The sequence below is a fragment of the Anguilla rostrata genome, chromosome 8 (genome assembly GCF_018555375.3).
Source record: "Anguilla rostrata isolate EN2019 chromosome 8, ASM1855537v3, whole genome shotgun sequence".
NCBI classification, from domain to species: Eukaryota; Metazoa; Chordata; class Actinopteri; order Anguilliformes; family Anguillidae; genus Anguilla; species Anguilla rostrata.
In genome coordinates this window covers 57,031,596-57,045,654 of record NC_057940.1, presented here as the reverse complement: position 1 = coordinate 57,045,654, position 14,059 = coordinate 57,031,596, and the positions used below count along the sequence as shown (strand labels likewise).

Here is a 14,059-nt window from a genome sequence, read left to right as displayed (position 1 = left end):
GAGACGAGGGCCACAGCGCTCTGGAGGGAATGGGAGCAGCTCTACAGCTTTCCCTCTCACTTTCCCACTCTGAAAACACAAAACCACAGCGCGCTGGAGGGAATGGGAGCAGCTCTACAGCTTTCCCTCTCACTTTCCCACTCTGAAAACACAAAACCACAACGCGCTGGAGGGAATGGGAGCAGCTCTACAGCTTTCCCTCTCACTTTCCCACTCTGAAAAACACGAAACCACAACGCGCTGGAGGGAATGGGAGCAGCCTCTACAGCTTTCCCTCTCACTTTCCCACTCTGAAAACACAAAGCCACAGCGCTCTGGAGGGAATGGGATCAGCTCTACAGCTTTCCCTCTCACTTTCCCACTCTGAAAACACAAAGCCACAGCGCTCTGGAGGGAATGGGAGCAGCTCTACAGCTTTCCCTCTCACTTTCCCACTCTGAAAACACAAAGCCACAGCGCTCTGGAGGGAATGGGATCAGCTCTACAGCTTTCCCTCTCACTTTCCCACTCTGAAAACACAAAACCACAGCGCTCTGGAGGGAATGGGAGCAGCTCTACAGCTTTCCCTCTTACTTTCCCACTCTGAAAACACAAAACCACAGCGCTCTGGAGGGAATGGGAGCAGCTCTACAGCTTTCCCTCTCACTTTCCCACTCTGAAAACACAAAGCCACAGCGCTCTGGAGGGAATGGGAGCAGCTCTACAGCTTTCCCTCTCACTTTCCCACTCTGAAAACACAAAGCCACAGCGCTCTGGAGGGAATGGGATCAGCTCTACAGCTTTCCCTCTCACTTTCCCACTCTGAAAACACAAAGCCACAGCGCTCTGGAGGGAATGGGATCAGCTCTACAGCTTTCCCTCTCACTTTCCCACTCTGAAAACACAAAACCACAGCGCTCTGGAGGGAATGGGAGCAGCTCTACAGCTTTCCCTCTCACTTTCCCACTCTGAAAACACAAAGCCACAGCGCTCTGGAGGGAATGGGAGCAGCTCTACAGCTTTCCCTCTCACTTTCCACTCTGAAAACACAAAGCCACAGCGCTCTGGAGGGAATGGGATCAGCTCTACAGCTTTCCCTCTCACTTTCCCACTCTGAAAACACAAAACCACAGCGCTCTGGAGGGAATGGGAGCAGCTCTACAGCTTTCCCTCTCACTTTCCCACTCTGAAAACACAAAACCACAGCGCTCTGGAGGGAATGGGAGCAGCTCTACAGCTTTCCCTCTCACTTTCCCACTCTGAAAACACAAAGCCACAGCGCTCTGGAGGGAATGGGAGCAGCTCTACAGCTTTCCCTCTCACTTTCCCACTCTGAAAACACAAAGCCACAGCGCTCTGGAGGAATGGGAGCAGCTCTACAGCTTTCCCTCTCACTTTCCCACTCTGAAAACACAAAGCCACAGCGCTCTGGAGGGAATGGGAGCAGCTCTACAGCTTTCCCTCTCACTTTCCCACTCTGAAAACACAAAGCCACAGCGCTCTGGAGGGAATGGGATCAGCTCTACAGCTTTCCCTCTCACTTTCCCACTCTGAAAACACAAAGCCACAGCGCTCTGGAGGGAATGGGATCAGCTCTACAGCTTTCCCTCTCACTTTCCCACTCTGAAAACACAAAACCACAGCACTCTGGAGGGAATGGGAGCAGCTCTACAGCTTTCCCTCTCACTTTCCCACTCTGAAAACACAAAACCACAGCGCTCTGGAGGGAATGGGAGCAGCTCTACAGCTTTCCCTCTCACTTTCCCACTCTGAAAACACAAAACCACAACGCGCTGGAGGGAATGGGAGCAGCTCTACAGCTTTCCCTCTCACTTTCCCACTCTGAAAACACAAAACCACAGCGCTGGAGGAATGGGAGCAGCTCTACAGCTTTCCCTCTCACTTTCCCACTCTGAAAACACAAAACCACAGCGCGCTGGAGGGAATGGGAGCAGCTCTACAGCTTTCCCTCTCACTTTCCCACTCTGAAAACACAAAGCCACAGCGCTCTGGAGGGAATGGGAGCAGCTCTACAGCTTTCCCTCTCACTTTCCCACTCTGAAAACACAAAACCACAGGACTGCAGCGTGAGTGTGCTCCCTCTGTCAACACACACATTCAAAAGGAGGCCAACCTGCGATCTCCCAAAACCTGTCATTCTGTGAGGGACAGGTCCAACCCTGAGAGCTTACAGAAGAGCGGAACCACCGCAGCTCAGAGAACACAGCTTATAAACTCCCTGAGTCATGTGACTCAGTACCGTCTGGAACCACCGCAGCTGTGACTGTGTAACCGTGTCTCAGGTAACAGTCAGGACTGTGCTCCTGTGCGCACGTCTCAGGTAACTGGACTCAAGCTTGCTATGTCAGGTAACCGTGAAGGTAAATATGTAACCACAGCCCAGGTAGCCGTGGCTGCTGAGCTTTCCTCCGATTGTCAGGGTTGCCAGATTCAGAGTTTGATGAAAGACAGACAATGTGCACACCGGGCAAACAAAGCCAGGAGCTGTGCCATTAATTACCTGAGGCCCCGCCCTTCCTGTTTACCTGTGCCAGGTGCATCAGGTGAGCCCAGGTGTGTCTGAGCTTCTGTTCTGTTCCGGCGGCGCAGATCTCTGATAAAGGCGAAAGGGCCTCGGGGGTAGGTTTAGAGTTTCAGTGGTTTTGTCTTCTGTTGTTTTACAGCAACACCAACATCCCTCTCTCCTGCCCTCTCTCCCTCCCTCCCTCCCTTTCTCCATCTCTCCCTCCCTCCCCCCTTTCTCCATCTCTCCATCTCTCCCTTCCTTTCTCCATCTTTCCCTCTCTTCCCCCTCTTGAACTCTACCCCAGGTGATCTCACTGAATCTCTGTGAAAAGGTGCTGGTATTAGGACAACAGCTACAATATAATATTACAAAAAAGCATTATTATCTGGTCTTGTACAACACCAGAAATTACACCGTCACCACTTTTAAAAAATTGTACACATCATTCTCAATGGGGTACTGCAGCATATAATTTGAGGATGAAATTATTGCCCACGACTTTGGTGTCCACTTTACCCAGTCTGGCAATTGGTCTAATCTTCCGAAACCCCCTCTTTTCATGCAGTATGGTTTCGCCCGCGGTTCCTTTTAAAAATGGAAACCGAACAAGAAAAGCCGGTAAGTGCGAACTTTTCGCCTGTTCCCCAAACAGTAGTTTTTTCATTCATAAAAAAATACCGCACAAAACAATAGCAACTGGCTCAGTTTACACACACAATAGACATTGTATATTAATATAATAGCGCAAAGCTGCGGCAATCCCGCGATGATTTATTACACACACGGACCTACATTCGATGCTTGGCCTCCCGCGGCGTCTCAATTGCTGCCTGCTACTTGTGTATCGTCGCAGCGCACAATAACCCCTCTGCTAATTGTTGTGTTCCATGCACAACTGCGCACATCAATGGGCATTTCCTACTTTTGAAATATAATTTCATGCATTTATTTTATTTTTTCCTGGCGGATTTTTAAAGGAAATTCACAAGTAATTTGAATGGCTTTATGCGACCGCACATAATCGCCCAGTTTGTTTTAATCGGAAGGGCTTGACATCAGTGACAGTCAGAGTGTGGGGTCATGGATAGGGTGAGGGTCAGAATTACAATATGGTATTAGAGTTAGGGTCCCGCCTCAGTCTGTAACTCTCTCTGCTTCCCCTCGTCTGAATGGAGTGGGGAAAAATACTTAAGGAGGGACTGCTCACTCCTTTTAAAACATGAAATAGTGAGATTATATGAAGAAAATGTATGAATATTCTCACATTCTCTCTCTCACACCTTGTCACACACTCCCCTTTCTCAGTTTCAATTAATTTAGAAAAGGCTTTATTGATATGATTGACTATGACAGTATTCCCAAAGCAAAAACAACTCCAAACGCCTCGCTCTTCCTCTGTGTCTCCCTTTCTTTTCTCTCACCTCCCTCACTCCTCCAACATTTCTCTCCCTCCCTCACCCACCCCCACCCAATGCCCAGTCCCCTCTCTCCCTTCTTCCCTGTCTCCCTCTTTCCCCCATCTCTCCTCCCCTCCCCCCTCCCCTCTCCCCCTCTCTACCTCCCCACTCCTTCCCCCCTCCCTTCCTCCCCCTCCCTCCCCTCCTCCCTCTCTGTCCCCCCCCCTCCCCCCAGGCAGCAGCAGGGATGTGGGTAGATGCAGTAGGTCATAAGGGTCATATGGGTCTTTTGGGTCCTGTGTAAAGTGTGTAAAGTGCGTAAAGTGCGTAAAGTATGTAAAGTGCGTAAAGTGTGTAAAGTGCGTCCCTCTCCTTCTCAGGGTTCTGGGGCGGTTGGGCTCTAAGACGCGGGGTGTCTCGTGGTTCTGGAGTGGGTCCGAGCTGCGGGTAACCGCGCGATATGGAACAGGTAACCATGGTAACCGCGCGATACAGGAACAGGTGAGTCACTGGCCGCACACGCCTCACCTGAAAACGCAGTAAACCCAGCTGCTCCTCTTCCTCATTCCGCCCCCTGTAACCAGCCAGCATTGTGACCGAACAGCCGCTAAACACGCTCCTTTCAGTGTGAAACGGGTGCTAAACCTGCAGGAAGAGAGGCGTGTTTACGCACTGAGCTAGAACTCAAGAGGATCAGCGTTTTAAATGACAGTGACAACAGCAAAGGAGAAAAAGCAGGGAAATTTGCAGAAGGGACCCAGGGCACTCTGGCTTAAATCAGAATTTAAGACATTTTGAATCAGAATTTAATTTTTGGAACTGACACTCCTCTTTGGCTGTGAGGCACCTGACTGCACCTTTACTCGCTGAAATATCGATGCCCCCTCCAGGCCACTGTGGGAACTGCATGTCATGGTTAGAATGGGGGGAGGGGATGGGGGGGTAGAACTCTACAGGACTGGCGTTTGACACCCTTGGGGGGGGGCAGGGGTAAAACTCTACTGGGCCCCCCCGGGACTGAGTTTGCCTCCCCCCCCCGGGTCACAGTGACTGAACTGCTGTGCTGTGAAATGTAAGCCTCCATTATAGGCACCTCCCTCTGTTGCCATGGCAACAGAATCCTACAGTAAGAATGAGTCCCTGAACTCTGATGTGCAGTGACTGTTCATCCCACTGAGACGCAAACACACACACGCACACGCTGTCTCACACACACACACACACACACACGCACACGCTGTCTCACAGAAACGCACACACACACACACACACACACACACACACATATACACACAATCTCACACACACACACTCAAACACACACACACACACAGATATCCAAAGGCGCATCAGCTAAAAGAGCCAGGTTCTAAAAATACAGTTTGAAGTTCCTGTGAGGACACGCCCAGCAGGTCTGTCAGTGTAGGAATTCAGATGGATAAGAAATCAAAAGCTATCACTGTACCCTTGAGAGAGACTCCAAGCCAGCTTTATTTCAGTAAATATGCAGCTGTAACAAAGATGTGTGTGTGTGTGTGTGTGTGTGTGTGTGTGTGTGTAGAACATTGAGTGCATTTTTCAGCTCATGAATTGAATTTCAGTTCTTTTCCTGATTTCACTGATTTTGAATGGAATTAACACTGAACATTTGCAGCGGAGACACAGAATGTGTAAAACAGTTACACCTTGAGAAAGTGCACTGGCTGCCTGTTGCACTCATAAACTCTGTGAGAGTTAAATTAACACTGAATATTTTACACGTGATTAGTGCTCCAGACTGAGGTACGATGGCGACGGCTTCTTCTCACAACCCAGAATTCAGCAGCACATTTCAGCAGACTAGTCTTTATCTGTCAGCGACAATATTTCCAGAAACAAGAAAAACATGAAACGGTACAGATTGCCTCGATTTGAGAAAATATCTTTTTTTAAATCTTTCTTTTACTTTTTAAAAATAAAATAATGGCAATCTGTGTGGCCTTGAATAAGGACAGCTGCTGTGAAAATGAACACGTTTGAGTTTTGGTAAAAGGCCGTTTTTAAAATGAATCCGCTCTGGGGACGTGTCTTTGGGGTTAACCCCTGACAGCGGTGGGGGCTGCTGGGATATATAAACAGGAAGTGTAGCCTCTGTCTCCGGGAAGACTGGAAGTGTGCAGTGTGGCCTGTGGGCCTGGGGGGCACTCGGGGGCGCCGGGAGGGGGGGCAGGTTTTAGGACACTCTGTTCGCCACGCTTCCTTCCCCTGCGCCTGGGGGGGGGGGTCGTGTTGTGGAGCCGGGAGCTAAGTGGCGGAAAGCGAGGTGTAAATCTGCGGGATGGAAAAGAACACTGGTGTTTAGGGAGCAAGATTTGTGGGTAAAGAGGTTGCTAGGTGATATCCTATGATGGGCCGGAGGGGGTGGGGGGGGGGGTGTAGTGCCCCTTGTGCTGGGGCCCTGGTCCTCACTGTCCACTCAGCACACAGAGGGAGGGGGGTAGCAGGGTGGGGAGGAGGGTAGCAGGGTTGTGGGGGGGTGATTAAATCCCTTTGGTTCTTTGGTCTGAACTAGTTTATGGTGAAAAAAACCACAGCAGCTCTCTGGGACCAGGGCTGGGACCCCAGCAGACCCTGTGCCTCTCTAGGACCAGGGCTGGGGACCCTAGCAGACCCTGTGGCTCTCTGGGACCAGGGCTGGGACCCCAGCAGACCCTGTGGCTCTCTGGGACCAGGGCTGGGGACCCCAGCAGACCCTGAGGCTCTCTGGGACCCTGCACCTCAACTCTACTCCTGGCCTGCTCTGTGTTGTGTTAGTGTTTTGGCCCCTGATACGGGGGTCTGGCTGTGGTGCTGGGATTCTCTTTGTGTCCCCTGGGCCTCTACACCAGGTCACTGCTGTAAAAGAGAAATGCTGCCTGCGTTCTGACTGATAAGATCGAGGATAAACATGAGTGTCAAAATACCCAGTCGAGCGAAGCAGCTCCACCGTCAGGGTGACATCACGTCTGTTTGAGCACCGAGACCTGTGAGGCTCTGACCTCTGACCTCTGACCTCGGCTCGGCTCGGCAGGTCCTGGCGGCTCGTAAAACGGCGTGCGACATTCCAGGAGGGCGCCACGGCGACCTTCGCACTGCGGTGCCCCCCCCCCCCCCGTTACCTTTGGGATGCCTTGTTGTTTTGGCGGAATTCTTTGTGATGTAACGAAACCCTCCCTGCAGTGGGTGCTGTGGTTTTGAGGTCCCCGCGTTTTCCCGCATTTTTTTTTTCTAGGCTGAATTGTGATGTCATAGTAATTAGACGTCACGGCAACCACAGTGGGATTTGTTGTGAATCCTTTAAACCAGGTTCAGAACCAAAACTACGACGGTAGAAGTGAAGAGATGGGGTGAGGTCACCAAAAACATCTCAAAGGAGTCGACATGAAGACAACAAAAAATGGTTGGCAAAGTAAATTATTGTTTTTGTGTCATTTTGTTAAAGGACTGAGTTTTGAGTTGATCCTGCAGATCTGTAGCGGTTTGAGTTTGGCTACAGCAGCCGACAGCCGATATTCTAAAGCTCAGTTGTTCACAAACCAATTTTGTCCAGGAACCTTAATAAACACAGCTGGTGAATTAAAAAAAAAAAATCTGAACTGGTCTTTAATTACCTGACCAGGCAGAGCAGGCCAGTCTAAAAGTGCTGTGTATGTTATTCTCAGGCTGCAGTTCATTTTCAGTAGAGAAAACTTACACCCCACCCTAAAAAAACACACTTCATGCAGGTCACTCATGCCCCATTCCTGTATGTTACTGCTGTTCATAGACTTAAAAAAATGTATCATGCGTGGAAAATGAGAAGTGAAAAGTTAAATAAATAATTTTCATTAAAATCTCTTATTATTATTTCTGGGAAATTGCAGCCAGAGCCTAACACGTCTTCCCAGAGCAGAAATCCCAGCCAATGTTGGCGGGCGACCTTATCATGCATTTCCCCTGTGTGTGTGTGTGTGTGTGTGTGTGTGTGTGTGTGTGTGTGTGTGTGTGTGTGTGTGTGTGTGTGTGGCGTGCGTGGTGTCCTGTGCAACGTCATCCTGGAGCCAGACGTGTGCAGCTTCCGGCAACTCTCCACCACTCTCCCACCACCAAACCACTAACTCGCACATTCACAACCGCAAACACACACACACACACCACACACACACACCTCACACACCACACCACACACCACACACACACACACAACACCTCACCTACACACACATCTCACACCCTACACACACACACCACAAACACACACACACACACACACACACACACACACACACACACAAAACACACACACACACACACAACACACACACACACGCACACACCATCACACACACACCACACACCACACACAACACAACACCACACACTACACACAACACCACCACACACACACACACACACACTCTCACACATACACACATACACTCACGCGTACACACACACACACACTCTCACACATACACACATACACTCACGCGTACACACACAGACACACGCACACACGCACACACGCACAAGCAAACACGCAGGCAGAGGATCCAACATAAACAGTTTAATCTGGTATCTCATTAGGCCTTGTGACTCACACTGCTCCTCAGCCAATCGGATTGCTCCGCTGGAGCGCCCTGCTAACCCCACATGGCCATTGTCTGGACTGCAGTAAACAACTGTCCAGACAAGAAGTTTACATCTGGAGGGCTTTTTTCTTCTGTCTCCTTAAAAAATGCTTTTACTCCCCCCCCCCTTCTTTCACACTCCCTCTCTCTCACACACTCCTCACTGCTCGAACTCGGTTTTGATTTTTAGAAAATGTCCTTTTTAAAATTTAAAGATATTCAGATGTTTGTTCAGTCTGACCGTTCCCCATTATCCAACACAAACTACAAGCAGCAGTGCAGTGGCTAGCTAGCACACTAGTGCTTGGAAATCATGACATCATTACCAGTAAATAATGGGTCTATGTAACAGCTGTTTGGTGCAATATCAGTGTAATAATCATGATAAACTGTGTTACCAAGGAAGTGTAAAACCAGATGTGGTGTATTTTCACTGGAAGTTTCATACGTAGTTCATGTTATAGCAAAAACAATATTTTGAAAAGGTGGGAGAAATATGCATTTCATTTTCATGGAGACCCCCTACGTTTTCCTGAGGGTCCCCCTAGGGGTCCCCAAATCCCAGTTTGGGAACCTGTGCTATAAATCACTGTAAATGGAGGCGTTCGTGCCTTTAATTATTAGCATGCCTGTAATGTGCATGTTTTATGCGCAGTTGTAAAATATCAGCAGTGTATGCAACGCTTTTATGTTACTGAGATGCATATTTTATTGTTCCAAGACAAAAAAACACATCCGACATGTGAAGGGGGCGGGGTTGGGGGGTGTAAGGTGGGGCGGTTTCCTGCAGGACGAATTCGCGGCGGCGCGACTTGGCAGCGACACATCCCGGCTCGCATTTACGCTTTTCTGGCGTGTCTGGCGCGGTGTCCAGCCCTTTGAAGTCTCCGCGTTGAGAAGCAGCTGCTAAAGCGCGTGTGTGTGAGAGCGCGTGTGTGTGAGAGCGCGTGTGTGAAGGCGGTGTGTGTGAGGCGGAGTGGAGAGCGCGTGTGTGTGAGAGCGCGTGTGTGTGAGAGCGCGTGTGTGTGAGAGCGCGTGTGTGTGAGAGCGCGTGTGTGTGAGAGCGCGAGTGTGTGAGAGCGCGTGTGTGTGAGAGCGCGTGTGTGTGAGGCGCGGTGTAGCGTGTGTGTAAGAGCGCTGGACGGTGTGTGGTGAGAGCGCGTGTGTGTGAGAGCGCGTGTGTGTGAGAGCGCGAGTGTGTGAGAGCGCGAGTGTGTGAGAGCGCGTGCGGTCGTCTGCGCGCAGGTTTCAAATGTTACATTCCGAAATTAAATTCATGCATTTTTTACACCACGCGATTATTCGCAATGTTTGTGTTAAAATTAACTTCACGCGCCAGCCTTCACACCTCTCCCACGCGATCACCGAAGCCTGATGCCTAAGGCCATGTATCAACGCACACACCTAGCACATAACGGCGGGAGATGAAGGAGGAATTCAGTTCGTTCTGAAATTGTGTGCCCCGGCATTGCAGTCTGGGATATAAACGGCACTGCACGGGAATGCATAATGTTTTGCCAGTTACGTCTTGAGGTATATATATATATATACATTTTGTAGGTCTGGCATTGCGCACGTGCCCGCGGGACTCCCGGCTGTCAGGAACCTCGGGGTCCCGCTGAGTGATGTGGAGGCGCGGGAGTTTAGAGACGAGGCCCGCGGGAGATCTTAAGGTTGAGAGAAAGGGACTCCAGGGTGATCTTAGCTTCTGAGCGTTTGTGAGCCTTCGAGAAGCCCAGGATTTATACTTTTTTAAACAGGCCAGCATGCCTCTAATGGGTTTCTTGTGCAATGTTAGCATTCTCAAGACGTCTCTCTGTTTGGCACAGTCTTTTACGGGTAGAATGATAACTTTAGCACGACACAATGGTATGCAAGACCTCGGACCTTTTTATTTTCAGCATTAAATCATCTTGAGTTCATGAACCAGGTCGCGTGTCGACTGCATGGCTAGTTAAAGGGTCAACCCGGAGGGTGTCAACGCGGAAGGCGTTCCCAGTGGCGTGTAGCCTAATGTGTAAATAAACATGCAGGTCAGCTTTGCAGAACAACAACAAGAAACATTATTTCCAATGTTACATTTGGGCCAGTTATTTCTGCATTGATTCGTGCGATTTTGAACACGTTGTGGAGATCTTGTTTATTTAACGTCACTTAAAAAACGTATGCTTCCTGTTGGCTGCAGAGTTCACGCCTTAGTCTAACTGACAAAGCAACCGACTTGATGCACGCGCAGGGGTTAGCGCCGGTATGCGGCTGTTGTGCCGAACTCTCCTTCCTCGCGCTGCTTTCTCTGAACTGACGAGTGAGTCTGAGACTCTACCCTGAGGCCAAACGTCCAGACAGCGCCAGGGAAGCAGGGGGTAGAAATTAGGCCTGCTCTGCTTTGGGTGGGCTACTTTCGTGAAAAAATACAGACGGTGGACTTAATTTTCAGAAGGTAAAGATTTTGTTTTCTTGTTTCATGTCACACAATAGACCTGTGATGTCTGCTAACGCTGCGCCTTTAACCAAACCGAACCCTCGCTAATGATAAGTTAGCCGACTGATGAGTGTGTTGCCAGCGTCTGTTTATAAACCGCTGAGCCAGGAGTGCACTACTCTTGTCCAGGAGGGCTGGCCTGCGTGCTGGTTTTTCTTCCGACCAGTTACCTTTGTTTTGGATTTCGGACCGGCCTATGAGCCACGCTGGTTCATAGTAAAAGATTCAGGACCGAATTGCAGTCTGTGGCTGTAGCTGGTGACAGATGCGATTGAGTTAATTCAATAATTTTTGGCACAAATTCCTGAAACGGAGGGGTCCTTCCTTTGCACCGCTGCACTGATCCAGTCCCCCCCGGTTAGACTGAAAGGTTCGCGTGACCAGAATCTTCCCTCTGCGGAACCTGAGCAGTACATTCTAACAGCATCGCACTGCATTTCCCTTTAAAGTTGGTGTGCAGCCCCATCTAGTGGGGAAAACTGTGTAAGAAAATGTTTTTCCCCCAATAAATATGTAACAAATGAAAACTGCTCTACATTCGGGACTAAAAAGTAGACTTGGAGTTATTAGTAATTAAAGTGCGTGAAATGTGACTGCATTAATTTCAAAACACTTTTGTGTTTAAAAATGTGTGAGTTTCAAAATCTATATTAGATCTCTACGAATAAATTAATGAAAATATTTAATCAATAGTTGCACATTTGAAATGACCAGTTGGGAGACGTCTAAAATGTCAAAGGGAGTCAGTAGGATGATGCGTGTACACAAGGCCCCTTGTCCAACTGGTCACAATAACCATTGTTTCACAATCAGGCAGTGTGCTGTATGTGCAATATTGTTATAGTGCCAATGTACGTTATCTACACAGTGAAAGGCCCAGAATGAATTCAACAGTGCACATATGAGTGGAGTTGGAACCACATGTACGCTAAGAGTTAATTTCACAAATCTGTGATAGATAATCAGGAATGTGTACAATAATGTAAATGATGCTCCCAATACTGTAACAGCTGAATTAATCTAAATAGTGAGTGTTAAGGTTGGGGATGGGAGGGTGGGGCTGAAGACACTGTCTGAAGGTGGGGGGGGGGGCGTGTTTATATTTTTATAATCTGTTTTCCTTATTAAATGTAATGATCATTAATCAAGTTTCAGAATACCATCGGGGAAGTTTTATTTTGCCTTCTAAAGTCTGATGTTCCCCATTCACTTCAATGGCAGCTCCCATGTTCTTCCCTCAGCATGCGCAGTACAGGCTTACTTTCGGGACTTCACAAGCTTAGGTTAGCTGAAGGCGTGCCTACCTGTCTAGTTAAATATGGATGTTTATGGTGCTGACCAGGGCACAAAGCCGTTCCAGCTGTGATAGAGGTCAGTGCTATGGGTGCTGGAGTACAGGCGTTCCAGCTGTGATAGAGGTCAGTGCTATGGGTGCTGGAGTACAGGCGTTCCAGCTGTGATAGAGGTCAGTGCTATGGGTGCTGGAGTACAGGCGTTCCAGCTGTGATAGAGGTCAGTGCTGTGGGTGCTGGAGTATAGCCGTTCCAGCTGTGATAGAGGTCAGTGCTGTGGGTGCTGGAGTACAGGCGTTCCAGCTGTGATAGAGGTCAGTGCTGTGGGTGCTGGAGTACAGGCATTCCAGCTGTGATAGAGGTCAGTGCTGTGGGTGCTGGAGTACAGGCATTCCAGCTGTGATAGAGGTCAGTGCTGTGGGTGCTGGAGTACAGGCGTTCCAGCTGTGATAGAGGTCAGTGCTGTGAGTGCTGGAGTACAGGCATTCCAGCTGTGATAGTGGTCAGTGCTGTGGGTGCTGGAGTACAGGCGTTCCAGCTGTGATAGAGGTCAGTGCTGTGGGTGCTGGAGTACAGGCGTTCCAGCTGTGATAGAGGTCAGTGCTGTGGGCTGTGGGTGCTGGAGTACAGGCATTCCAGCTGTGATAGAGGTCAGTGCTGTGGGTGCTGGAGTACAGGCGTTCCAGCTGTGATAGAGGTCAGTGCTGTGGCTGTGGTGCTGGAGTAAGGCATTCCAGCTGTGATAGAGGTCAGTGCTGTGGGTGCTGGAGTACAGGCATTCCAGCTGTGATAGAGGTCAGTGCTGTGGGTGCTGGAGTACAGGCGTTCCAGCTGTGATAGAGGTCAGTGCTGTGGGCTGTGGGTGCTGGAGTACAGGCGTTCCAGCTGTGATAGAGGTCAGGGCTGTGGGTGCTGGAGTACAGGCATTCCAGCTGTGATAGAGGTCAGTGCTGTGGGTGCTGGAGTACAGGCGTTCCAGCTGTGATAGAGGTCAGTGCTGTGGGTGCTGGGTGCAGTAACCTCGCTACTGTTACATTACATTACATTTATTTGGCAGACTAGCCAAGAACACAGTTTAGTTCACACAGTGAACACTATTCAGACCTGTTTTGTCGGAGCCTTTCTTTCACAGGGTGCCATTGCTGTCAGAATGTCTCTGTCTCTTATTACCCGCGAAATAGAGCATCCGTTTCGCCCTTCTCCAGGCACCCATAAAAAAAGAGGCACTTCGGTGAGAGAGGGACCCCGCGGGGGTGAAAGAAGATCGCGGACACGCGATACGGCGCAGCGCTTCGCTATTATTTTTATTTTTTACATCCCCCTAAAAAAACAACCCGGCTATCTGAGCTTGTGCTTTTCATGTTGCTCTTGGAACCAGAAAGACGGTGACATATTTGGCCCTGATTGGATAATAATGGAGTATGAAAAATAAAGAGGCTGTGAGTTATGAATATATTGACAGACGGACGGGGCGGCGCGGGCTTATAGTGGGGGCCTGCATTGACCAACGAGGGGCTAAAAACACGAATAACAAGGAGAACGGGTGGGTAATGGACACCACGGCATTCCATACAAGCCCTTCCGGATGCGCATGACATGAAAAGGTTCTTTTTCCCCCATTTACGGGAAATGTGGAGCTGTAGCCAGGAATCCTAACCTGCTATTAAATAAAAATGTCTGGACAAAACCTATGCATGTTATGTACAGATTTTATAGGTCTGTAGAATCTATAGGTCTGTCAGAACTGTACGGAG

General features: G+C 49.4%; 1 protein-coding gene across 1 annotated transcript in view; it reads left to right on the top strand.

Annotated features, from left to right (window-relative positions):
• Window positions 1-3,042: 3,042 nt before the first annotated feature.
• Window positions 3,043-14,059, top strand: part of bzw2 (basic leucine zipper and W2 domains 2) — a 32,614-nt gene continuing 21,597 nt past the window's right edge. Inside the window, exons 1-2 of the mRNA XM_064349251.1 lie at window positions 3,043-3,124; window positions 4,284-4,404. Coding sequence (XP_064205321.1) covers window positions 4,364-4,404 — 41 coding nt within the window. The 5' untranslated portion in view covers window positions 3,043-3,124; window positions 4,284-4,363. The remainder of the gene's footprint in view (window positions 3,125-4,283; window positions 4,405-14,059) is intronic.